A 13,077-nucleotide genomic window follows, 5' to 3' on the forward strand; every position below is an offset into this window, starting at 1 on the left:
AGGTTGAGAACCGCTAGATTAGAACAAGTGGTCATCTGAAGGAGCAAGGTCTGGTGAATAAAGCGGGTGGGTTAATACTTCCCAGGCAAGATCTTTTAACGTGTCTTTAGCTGGTTTTGAAGTGTGTGATGGTGCGTTATCATGAAGCAAAATTACTTTGCCATGCCTTCTGGCACATTCTGGTCGTTTCATGATCAACGTATGGTTCAAATTGATTCTTTGTTGTCGGTAGCGATCAGTATTAATTGTTTCACCTGGTTTTAGAAGCTCATAATACACCACACCTTTCTGATCCCACCAAACGCAGAGCATTGTCTTCTTTCCAAAGTGATCTGGCCTTACAGTCGATATTAATGGTTGACCTGGATCAACCCATGATTTTGTGCATTTGGGATTCTCAAAATAAGTCCACTTTTCATCGCCAGTCACCATTTGATGCAAAAAAGTCTTTCTTTCGTGCCGTTGAAGCAACATTTTACTGATGGCTTCAGTTTTCCATTTGTGTTTCATTCAGTTGATGTGGCACCCATTTTCCTTCCTTTAAAATCTTTCCCATTGCGTGTAAACGATAGGAAATTGTTTGCTGAGCAACGTTTAATCTTTCTGCAAGTTGTTTTTGAGTTTGCAATGCATCTTCATCCAATAATGCTTGTAATTGTTGGTCTTCAAGCTTTTTTTGTTGACCTGGACTTCTTTGTCTTTCACATCGAAATCATCACATTTAAAGTGTTTAAATCAGCGCTCACAAGTATCTTGAGATGGAGCATGCTCACCATAAGCTTCCCGAAGTATACGATAACTTTTCCTTCAAAATAAAATAATGAATTAAAACTTCCCGCAAATGCTCTTTTTTCGGCACAAAATTCAACATTTTTAAGCGTAAAAATATCTATGATGTTAACACCTTCAGAAAGTTTGACATGAAGTTTTGAAGCTTGTTGTCAATACAACAAAATAGCATACATATCAAATCGCATATATATCAACATATGTGTAACTCCATCTATTGAAAAAATCCGCATTATTAACTGGTACACCTGGTATGTCACTTGTGGCCAGAACTTATTTTCTCCTTTCCTTACCTCCTGTCTAAAATGTGACCTCTGCTAAAATAGAGAAAAAGACTCTTGGAGTATATTAGCACATCAGATTTATGCTAGAAGAAGTGGTCAGTGTTAGCAAGGGAAGTATGGTTTCAGAGATGCTTCATTCTGAAGATTCCAAACGATGGAGGCCTCTTCTGGAGCGGAAGGCTGGGTGGAACCGAAGGGACTTTTTCTGAGGGCAGAGCAGAAGGGGAGGGATGTGGAAAGCAGAACAGAGAAGTGGTTCACTAACATAGTAAGAACTCAGAGATGACTTGAGAGGAAAAACAAATAACTATTTTTGGCATCTTCTGGATTAGCTAATATTAAGATAGTCTTTCTGAACTACACAGTCATACCTTTCCTAACATGGGAGACAGAACTAAGGGTGCATACTTCCAATGAACCTAGAGTGATTCAAATACAGTGAGAAAAAAAGCAAACCAATGTCTACTAGTAGACCTTGCTTTATCTTCTGATTCCTTGGGGGTCCATCCTTGCTCCCCTGCCCTCTCATACGTGCATGGATTCAGAGAGGCATGTTCTTATGAGAACCACCTTGAGTTGTTGGTGAAGGTGCACATGCAATGCTACCGAGTGCAGGGAACTGCCCTGCGGTGGCCTGCGTGCTGCCTGCAGTCCCCTGGGCACCTCCCCAAAGGACCCAAATTCCAACAGCGTTAACTCTCCCATTTCTCTTGGGCATCTCTACACAGGTCAGAAACTCGGGTCCATCGTGGGCTAAAAGGCCTGGATGAGCAAGAGACAGGGGAGAACTGCACCAAGTTCCTGGTCCTCGGGAGTGATGATCGATGGTTCTCTCTGTCCTGGAAGGAGGAGGTCTTCCCTGCCTGCAAAGGGGCTTTAGAGCACAGGGACAGTCCGCAGAGCTGGGACCCACTATGCAGCGCAAGGCATGACAGTAAGTTTGACACAATGTACTCATTCAGAAAGCACTGGCTAGAATACCTCTACTTCAATGATGTCATCTAGGGACCCCAACAGAAGAAGGATTTCAATGTCTTGAACTTTGCAATCAAGCAGCATATTATGCTTCTCTAGCCGTTTCTGTTCCAGAGAAGACTGAACGATCACAACTTCTTTTTGCCGTTTTCCCACTTCCCTGCAAATACAGATATGAAAACGTGATTACATTTCACTCGTCATGTAAAGTTGCACCAAAAAAGAAAACTGTGTTATAAGCTTACATGAAATTATTTTTTTCTATGAATGCTGTAAGTCCTCAAGTGATCTCACTGACCCTAATGTGATTAGTTAACCCAAGGGAGACTATTCAATAATGAGTATTCTTCCTTCAATCAGGCTAGCAACAATACTGTTTTTTCTGCTTACTTTAATTCTAAATCTGTACAAATTTTCAAGCTGCATTTCTATTTATGTATTAAACTGAATTTAATGGGGTGACATTGGTTAATACAATTACATAGGTTTCAGGTGTACAATTCTATAATACTCGTCTGTATAACTATTCTGTGTGCTCATCACCCCAATCAAGCTGCATTTTTCCCTGAATATACGCTCTATTAGAGGCCCAGTGCATGAGATTTGTGCACGGGGCCGAGGGGTGGTCCCTCAGCTTGGCCTGTGCCCTCTTGCAGGGACCCCTTGGGGGATGTCCACAGTTGAACATCCTTAGCACTGCTGTGGAGTGGGAGAGGCTCCCGCCACAGCAGCTGTGCTTGCCAGCTGTGAGCCGGGCTTCTGGCTGAGCGGCATTCCTCCTGTGGGAGCGCACTGACCACTAGGGGCAGCTCCTGCGTTGAGAGTCTTCCCCCTGGTGGTCAGTGCATGTCATAGCCATTTGGTCAATTTGCATATTAGCCTATTATTATATAGGATTTTTCTTTTTTTTGTTTGTTTGTTAATCCTTGCCTGAGGATATTTTTTTTCCATTGATTTTTAGGAAGAGTAGAATAGAGAGGGAAAGAGAAACATTGATGTGAACGAAACACATTGATTGGTTGCCTCCTGCACAAGCCCTAACTAACCAGGGCCTGGACCAGGGAGGAGCCTGCAACTGAGGTACATGCCCTTGACGAGAATCGAACCCGGGACCTTTGGGCCTCAGGCTGATGCTCTATCCACTGGGCCAAACAGGCTAGGGCTAAGCTTTACATTTTAGAACCTCAAACCAAGAAAGTCTCTTAGCGAGAGAAATCTCTTGCCAATTAAGTCCCTGCACAGCTAACAGTCTGAACTTTTTTACTACCACCACTAATGTAATGCCTTCTGTAGTTTAAAAAATTTTTTTTATTGATTTCAGAGAGGATGGGAGAGGGAAAAAGAGATAGAAACATCAATAATGAAAGAGAATCATCAATCTGCTGCTTCCTGCACACCCCCTACCAGGGATTGAGCCTGAAACCTGGGCATGTGCCCTTGACTGGACTGGACTCAAACTCAGGACCCTTCAGTCCACAGGCCGACGCTCTATCCACTGAGCCATGCTGGCCAGGTGTGCCTTCTGTCTTAAATAAGGCCTTGAAATTTTACCAGCTGAAACAATGTATGATTTTAAAGAGAAGCTAGAAACAGAACCAGATAATGAAATAAGAATTATATGGTTTTCAAGAATATGACAATAAACAAAAATGTGGTTCTGTTTAAACTTAAAAAAAGCCAAGAGTAAACAAACTTTCACTGCAATCAAGAATCTTAGACTTGCCGAAACCGGTTTGGCTCAGTGGATGGAGCGTCGGCCTGTGGACTGAGGGGTCCCGGGTTCGGTTCCGGTCAGGGGCATGTACCTGGGTTTCGGGCACATCCCCGGTGGGGGATGTGCAGGAGGCGGCTGGTCGATGTTTCTCTCTCATCGATGTTTCTGACTCTCTATCTCTCTCCCTTCCTCTCTGTGAAAAATCAATAAAATATATTAAAAAAAAAAAAAAAAGAATCTTAGACAAAAACCTTTTTGTCTCTATCTTGTGTGGATGAAAAAGAGGCCACACACTAAACCTGACAAGCTCAGAGGAGGCCTTACAAAATCAGACTGAAAGTAACTTATGGTTTTTATGCAGGCTGTGAACGAATTCACAACTTAAAGAAGCGATGCAGAGAGGAAGTTTATTTTACTTTCTCTGAAGGGAAAGGGCAGGTGTATTGCTAATCAAGACAAGGGCAAAGAATAAAAAGCTGGTCCTCTTTTTAAAGCCTTGGCTGCTGTTGCTAGGTGACGAGGAGGATTTGGGGACTGAAATAGAGCAGGCATCAGGGCGTGGGTCTTTGTTAGTTTTTCAGGAGACAGTCCAGGCAGATGTCCTAGGGAGGTGTCTTACTAGTATTTTCTCAAAGCCTGTAAAATATGCTTAGAGCAAAAGTTATAAAGAGTTTAAAAGAGGCTTGTTTGAAGAGGAGGAGGGAAGGGAACTTTCTACCAATTATCCCAGAGTTGTAAAAAAACCGAACCAGCAAGGAGGGGTATGCAAGAATGTACTAGTAGACTTGAGAGTAATATATCTTGTCTTGCAGTTTGAATAGAGGGGCTATTTGAATTAGAGGAGCTAATAATCTTGAGTTTAATTACCAGGTGTTTTTTATAAATTGTGGACGGCCACAGCAAAGCAAAAGAAAGGCCTCCCCACCACCGCCCCCTCCCCGTCCTTACAGTAACCGTACAGGATGGTCTAAACATAAAATCCCAAACGAACAGGGAATCATGGCAGGTAGTCACCACCGAGGCCTACAGTGTCCTTGATAAAAGTCAATCTTTACCTTAAATGAGCCTGTCTGTTGTCTTTTCACATCTAAGATAGCACCCCCTTGGAATGTCAGAATATTCCTTTTCCAGACCCCTCAGGGTACAACCTCCCACCAGAGCATGAGACCAGAGAACCCCTCATTGTTATCTTGTTGCCCACATACCATCTCTGTGTTGTAAATGTTAAATATTAACTGCCCTCTACCCACCAATGTAAAAGTATGTGTCTCTCCTTTGACTTTTTATTAATCTCAGATATTTCCTTGCTTTGCTTTTTCCCACACCTTAATGCAGGGGTCCTCAAACTTTTTAAACGGGGTCAGTTCACTGTCCCTCAGACCGTTGGAGGGCCGGACTACAGTTTAAATACATTATTTGTATTTGCATGTGGCCCACGGGCCGTAGTGTGAGGACCCCTGCCTTAATCTACCTCCAATGAATTTTATGTAACCCTCTTATGTCTCCTCCAATTCATATGTATAAAATAAGCTGTAAAACCGCTATTTTCTGGAGCATTTTTCTCAATCCGTTCAGATTTCACTTTCCGGCAATTGTCATCAATTTGGCTCAAATACTGTGTCAATCATGATGGAAAGTCGATGTCATGGTAGTGCAACAAAGCCAAGTGATTCAAAGTGCTATCGTCATCATCATGGCAAATACACATGCGATCAGGTGCTGGTACTGTTCTGAGAGTCATGTAAACAATCACTCACTTAGTCCTACTACTGAGATAGGCACTATTCTCCCCATTTTACTGACGAGGCAACGAGGCGCAGTATTTAGCGGAGATGGACATGCAGCCATGTAGCCATAGCCCTCACCTGTTATGCTGTGACACACACACAGACTAGAGGAGACTCTACAACAGGAAAACTCCAATGTCAAGAGGAATGTAGGGTAAGGGACTCTATACAGCTCCATGTTTTCATCCGCCTAAAAGAACTGCTCACTCAACAGCTAAGCATCTCTCTTGGTTTTCCCCTAAATTAGAATGTTTGAAAGGTGTGATGTGGGACCATAAGTAACAAAGGACACATATTCAAATAATAAAACTTCCCATAATAAATGCCAAATTCATAGTACACATCTTTAAAACTCTGGCTATGGCCTTTCAATCTGATAAAATTCTTAATTACCTGTCAACAGCCAAGAACTTCTTCCGCTCCTCTTCAGCGTGAGCATGGGCTTTCTCAACATTGGAATTCTGGGCGGCAAATGCGTCCTGCAGTTGCTGCCGCTTCCCCATGAGCTCATCCACAGCCTGCAGACAAGTTTCTTCAACCTGGATGGAGATGATTTGCGTTGTAGATTTACCATCTTTTACATCAATGTCAATAGCTCTTCTTTTTTTTAATAGCTCATCTTCTTATCAATAAAGTCAAACCAGTCATTCTGAGATCCACCCTTACCCTGTGTGATTCCTGAGGCTCTCTCACGGAAGGGGCCCCTCACTGTACACTTCCTGGAAATTGGGGATCACGGTCCTGCCTTTGTCCTTCACTTCGGATTCAGTCCTCACTACCTGTCACCGGATTTCTCTCCCCGTTGTCTGGGAAATGTTCATGCTGCTACGAACTCTTAATTAGCAAACTAGACAGAGACTTTACTTTGTTAACTAAATACATAAATTTTACTTCCATCACTTCCTCCTTCCAGACTCTCTGGGGCTTCAAGGATATCATCCCTCTGGCTCTCTTCATAGCAGTACTGTGTGACCTTATTCCAGAATCCCATCCCTGCTCCATTGCCTTCCTCTCTGCCTGGGAGTCTCAACCACTCATATATGGTTCTAGTTTACCCCACAACCCAGCCCAGCCTTCCCATTATCTATGCGCTCTTTACCCGACAGAAATTGCTATCTAGATGTCACATGATAACTCAAGCCCCACAGGCCCAGAATTTTCTCTCCTTAACCTGCTTTTCCTATCCACCAGTTGCCCAAGTTAGGACCAGTCATTTGTGGCATCTCCTCTCCCACTTCAACATCTAATAATGCGTGAAGCTGTGCCCATTTTACTTCAAGTTATTTCTCAAATCTGCCCCCGCACCCCACCCCTCTGTAGGATTTAGGAGCACAACAAGATGCATTCAATGGAGGAAGTAATTATTTTAATGATGAGACACTTCATTATTAATTACCTTCTTCAGGTTATCAATGTCTTCTCTACCTTTCTGGATAGTTTCTTTTAATGTGTTGATCTTATTTAGTTTCTTCTTCAGCTGATTGCGACTATATTCTAGTTGAATATTAAGCCTAGTTTTTTGTTTTTCAAATTCTAACCTAGAGTAGTAAAGTCAAACGTTATAAGTGGCAAATATAGTCCTTTAATTCACTGTTTATTATGGAAAATTTCAAACAAATACAAAAGCACGAGGAGTACTATAATGAATTCCCATATAGCTACCATCCAACTTTAGTAATTATCAATTCATGGCTAATATGACCCCACTCATCACTCCCTCCCCTCATGGATTACTTGAAGCAAATTTCATACATATGTAATTTCATCTGTAAATGTTTTAGTATGTATTTCTGAAAGTGAAGTGATTTTTAATGCATAACCATACACTATTAGAGATAAAAATGATGACAATTCCTTAAATATCAAATTGTTATCATTGGCAAATTTCCCAAGTCTCACTATTTTAAAACTGGTTTGTGTGAATCAGTAGCCATACATTGCATACAATATGTTTAAGTCTTTTATACAGGTTTCCTTCCCTTTTCTCTTTTAAGTTACAGTTTTGTACTTATCCTTATTTAGTCAGTCATTTGTAATAGCTATTTATTCAGAAACTCCCAAACTTGGAATTTAAGAACGTGTTCCTTCCTTATGCACTACCGTATTACACAGGTCCTCCTTCCCGCCCCCACCCTCTTCCAGTGGCCCCCTGCACTCCCAACTTTACCAGAGTGATAAAGTCCTCTAAAGAACCCCCCTATCACAGTAGTGCACCCTTTCCATCCTCTCTCCCTCTAATATCCTGCTAACAGAGTCATTCGTTCAAGAAACATGTTAAGCACTACGTGTATCATAGATACAACTGATACAAAGACAACAACAAAAACAACTGTAATGACAAAAACAAGTACTATTTAATGACAGGTTATAAATGTTCTTGCATGAAGTAACTCACTTAAGTTGTCTGACCCTCTGAGACAGGTAATAAATGCCACTGTCCCTATTTAACTGACAAACCAAGGCAGAGAGGTGAGCCTCTCGCCCCAGGCTACCCACTTAGGAAGTGAGGGAGCCAGCAGGACACATTATGCAGGGACAACAGAGTCCCTGCGCTTAGCCACTGCCTGTAGGAGTGGCTGAGAACAAACTCTGAGGTTATTTCTGCTTCGGCAGGAAGACATACAGGCTGCACATGAGGGAAACACTGCTTTCCTGGGCTTTGGGACTCCACACTACTCTGGCTTTCCTTCCCCCTCACTCGCTGCTCCTTGAATAGTTCCTTCTCTTCTGATCTATTTGTCAACATTGCCTGGGATCTCTTTTCTACCTACATTCATTCACTTTTGATCTGATCCAGTCACATGACTCAAATGCCATTGGTATGCCAATAATTTCCACCTTTATACTTCCAGACTGGACCTCCCAGGAGCTCTTAACTGTCTATTTGACTGCCTGCTCTACATCTCCGATTGGATGGCAAAGGCATCCTGGGACACATAATGGATAATCTACTAAAAGCAATAAGTTTTAGTAAGTTATTAGATGTTAGATAATCTAAAATTTAATACCATTTTCTATATCAGTACAAGACAACCAGAAAAATATCATACAAACAGATACTATTCACAAGAGAGAAAAACTAAAAATCTAGAAATTAACTGAACAAGAACATTCATATTTCTATGGAAAATAACTTTAAAATTATAATGAAGAAAAGGATGATCAGAATAAGTGAAGAGACATTCTATGTTCTTAGTAAGAGGACTTAATATACTGAAGATGTTCTCCTTAAATAAATCTATAAATCCAGCCCTAGCCAGATAGAGTGTCGGCCTATGAACTGAAAGGTCCCAGGTTTGATTCCGGTCAAGGGCACATGCCCGGGTTGTGGGCTCGATCCCCAATGGGGTACTTGCAGGAGGCAGCCGATCCACCATGATTCTCTCTCATCATGGATGTTTCTATCTCTCCCTCTTCCTTCCTCTCTGAAATTAATAAAAATATTTAAAAAATCTATAAATCCAATGCAATCTCAATCAGAATCCCAGGTTCATTTTATGAGAAGCTCAATAAAAAACAATAGGCAGAATTCTTTACAAAGAAAATCTACTGAAATTGGACTTCAGAACAAGGAATATGACAGGGATAAAGAAGGGCATTTTACAAAGATAAGGAAATCAATTCAGAAAAAAGACAGAACAATCCAAAATATATATGCACCTAAACACAAGGCTTTAAGAGAGGTAGCCTTGGCCGGGTAGCTCAGTTGGTCAGTGTCATTCTGATAGACCAAGGTTGTATGTTCGATCGTCAGTCAGGGAACATACAAGAATCAACCAATGGCCCTGGCCAGCTTTGCTCAGTGGTTAGAGCATTGGCCCAAGGACCAAAAGGTCATGGATTTATTCCCAGTCAAGGGCACATACCTGGGTTACAGGTTCAGTTCCCAGCGTGGTCGGGGGTGGGATGCCTGAAGGAGGCAACCAATTGATGTGTGTCTCTTACATCAATGTTTCTCTCTCTCCCTCATTTTCTCCCTTCCACTCTCTAAAATCAATGGAAAAATACCCTCAAGAAGGATTAAAAACAACAAAAAGTCAATCAATGAATGCATAAATAAGTAGAACACAAATTAATATTTCTCTTTTGTCCTTCTCTTTCTAAAAAAACCCAATCAACAAAAAAATTCCAAAAAATTCATGAAGTAAAAACTGAGAGAAATTGGATGAAGAAATTGACAGGCTTGAAAGCATAGCTGGAAGTTCAGCACTCCCCTCAGTGACTGGGAGAACTAGACAGCCGAGGACGCGAGCAACATGAACCGACTCAACTGCCACTCAGAGAACACCCCATCCAACAGCAGAATGAACGTTTTTCTCAAGTGCACACGGACATTTATTAAGATAGAATACATGCTGAGAAATCAGACGAGATCGGGCGCGTTCAGGGTGGTGTGGCCGTAGACCATGCTGAGAAATCAAACAAGCCTCAGTCAATGTAAAAGGACTGAAACAATGTGGAATATTTTCCTATCACATGTAATTAAAATAAAATCAATAACAGAAAAATACCTGAATCCACCCAATATTTTAAACAACATGCTTCTAAACATCCCATAAGTCATAGAAAGAAATCACAAGGAATATTAGAAAATATTCTGAGTAGAATGAAAATGAAAATACAACATACGAGAAGTAGTATGATGTAGCTTTAGCAGTACTTAGTGAGAAATATATAGCTTAAAATGCTTATTAATATAAAAAGAAGAAAAGTCTAAAATACATTATGTAAGCTTCTATCTTAAAACCTAGAAAAAGAAGAGTAAATTAAACCCAAATAAATAGAAGGAAATAATAAAGTTAAGAGCAGAAAGCAACACTATAGAAAGACAAACCACAGAGAAAATCAATGAAGCCAAGAACTGGTCTTAGAAAAAAATTAATAAAATTAACACACTTCTAGCTAGACATTAAGAAGAAAAGAAAGGAGACAAATCACCAATATCAGAAATGAAAGAGAGAACATCAGTACAAATCCTAGACATTAAAATGGATAAAAGGAAATATTATTTAATGACTTTATATTTATGAATTTGACAACTTGGATGATACGCAAATTCCCTGAAAGACACAAACTACCAAAGCTCACTCAAGAAAAACCATATCCTGAATAGCTCTATATCTATTAAGAAAATGGAATTTGTAATTAAAAAACCTTCCCACATGTCCTGGCCCATGTGGCCCAGTGGTAGTGTCTGCCTGCGCACCGAAGGGTCATGGTTTCTTTTTTTTTTTTTTTTTTTTTTTTTTTTTTTTTTAATATTTTTTTTTTTCTTTTTTTTTCTTTTTTTAATATATTTTATTGATTTTTTACAGAGAGGAAGGGAAAGAGATAGAGAATTAGAAACATCGATGGGAGAGAAACATCGATCAGCTGCCTCCTGCACATCTCCCACTGGGGATGTGCGCGCAACCCAGGCACATGCCCTTCACCGGAATCGAACCTGGGACCCTTCAGTCCGCAGGCCGACGCTCTATCCACTGAGCCAAACCGGTTTCGGCATGGTTTCTATTCTTGGTCGAGGACATGTACCTGGGTTGCAGTTCGCTCCCTGCCCATCAGGGCAAGTGCAGGAATCAACCAGTCGATGTGTCTCTCACACTGCTGTCAGTCTGTGTCTCTCTCTCTCTCTCTCTCCCCCTCCCTCCCTTCTACTCTCTGAAAAAGCAATGGAAAAAAACATCCTCAAGTGAGGACTAACAAAAACAAACAAACAAAAACACCAAAAAAACCTCCAACAAAGAAAGGTGGATGGCCCTAGGGCAGTGGTTCTCAACCTTCTGGCCCTTTAAATACAGTTCCTCATGTTGTGGTGACCCCCAACCATAAAATTATTTTTGTTGCTACTTCATCACTGTAATGTTGCTACTGTTATGAATCATAATGTAAATATCTGATATGCAGGATGGTCTTAGGCAACCCCTGTGAAAGGGTCATTCAACCACCAAAGGGGTCACGACCCATAGGTTGAGAACCGCTGCCCTAGGGCTTCCCTTGCAAGTTTTACCAAACATTTAGGTAAGAAATATTCTTCTACAGAAACTCTCCCAGAAAAAAATACAGAGGAGAACACTTCCTGACTAATTTTATGGTCTGGCATTACCCTGATACAAAAACGCGACAAAGACATTGAAATAGGGCAACGTACTCATGAATGTAGATGCAAAAATTATTTTTTTAAATATATTTTTTATTGATTAAGATATTACATATGTGCCGAAACCAGTTTGGCTCAGTGGATAGAGCGTCGGCCTGCGGACTGAAGGGTCCCGGGTTCGATTCCGGTCAAGGGCATGTACCTGGGTTGCGGGCACATCCCCAGTGGGGGGTGTGCAGGAGGCAGCTGATCGATGTTTTTCTCTCGTCAATGTTTCTAGCTATCTCTCTCCCTTCCTCTCTATAAAAAATCAATAAAATATATTTAAAAAAAAAAGATATTACATATTTGTCCTTATCCCCACGTACCCCCTACCCGCCTCCCCCCCGCCCCCCGCTCATGCCCTCACCCCCCTGTTGTCCGTGTCTGCCGGGAGCCGGTCCATGCTTGCTGTTTCAAGGGACCTGGCATATATGGCATACTGTTCTTAATATGTTTGCTCACCTTCTTGGCACTATGTGTTTTAACCGAGGTCTCTGAGAAAGGTTGTTTCCCCAGGTAGGGATTTTCCCCTGAAGTTAGGGAGGGAATAAAACCTCTTAACTAAGTGCCAGGTGGGTAATTAATCACTTTAACTACGAACAATCATGCTTAAGCTACATAATCTTTACTCCCTGGAATGGAGATAAGAAACGCCCTAACCTTTGTAATAGAGATTGATAGGATTGAATCAACTGGTATAAATACAGATGTAATAAGACAGCAAAAGACAGAACTTAGAACACAGAACTTAGATTGAGAGAACATGGCAAAAGATCCTGGACCGAACCTGACTACAGAAATTGGCAAGAGAACCTGACTAGAACCTGGTGACTGAACCTGGCTGGAGAACCTGGACAGAACCTGGCTGGAGAACCTAGCGAGGGAACATGGCTACAGAGCCTGGCTGGAGAACCTGGAGAACCTAGCAAGAGAACATGGACACAGAACCTGGCTGGAGATCCTAGCCAGAACTTCGCTGGAGATCCAGACCAGAACTTGGCTGGAGATCCTGGCTAGAGATCCTGGCTAGGCTGCTGATCAACTGAACGCTGTCTCCGTGTCATTCCTTCTTCGCCGACTCCGTCTACGCCTTTGGGGACCCCTGGACCTGCTGGGGTTGGACCCCGGCACGTGTCCATTGGTTAGGCCTATATGCTTGCATATAAGTCCTTTGGTTGATCTTTCCCCCTTACCCCCACACTCCCCTACCTTCCCTCCAAGGCCTGACAGTCCAATCAATGCCTCTCCGTCTCTGGATCAGTCCTTGTTCATCAGTTTATGTTGTTCATTATATTCCACAAATGAGATCATGTGGTGTTTATCCTTCTCTGACTGGCTTATTTCACTTAGCATAATGCTCTCCAGTTCCATCCATGCTGTGGCAAATGG

General features: G+C 41.7%; 1 protein-coding gene across 2 annotated transcripts in view; it reads right to left on the minus strand.

The window, feature by feature from the left end:
• SMC1B (structural maintenance of chromosomes 1B) overlaps nt 1-13,077 on the minus strand; it is a 59,756-nt gene that overhangs the window by 14,758 nt on the left and 31,921 nt on the right. For both annotated transcript variants that reach the window (XM_036298320.1, XM_036298319.1), the window contains exons 16-18: nt 6,946-7,087; nt 5,943-6,088; nt 2,055-2,208 (exon numbers count right to left, since the gene is read on the minus strand). In XM_036298320.1, coding sequence (XP_036154213.1) covers nt 2,055-2,208; nt 5,943-6,088; nt 6,946-7,087 — 442 coding nt within the window. The remainder of the gene's footprint in view (nt 1-2,054; nt 2,209-5,942; nt 6,089-6,945; nt 7,088-13,077) is intronic.

Source organism: Myotis myotis, unplaced genomic scaffold (assembly GCF_014108235.1).
Source record: "Myotis myotis isolate mMyoMyo1 unplaced genomic scaffold, mMyoMyo1.p scaffold_m19_p_3, whole genome shotgun sequence".
Classification (NCBI taxonomy): domain Eukaryota; kingdom Metazoa; phylum Chordata; class Mammalia; order Chiroptera; family Vespertilionidae; genus Myotis; species Myotis myotis.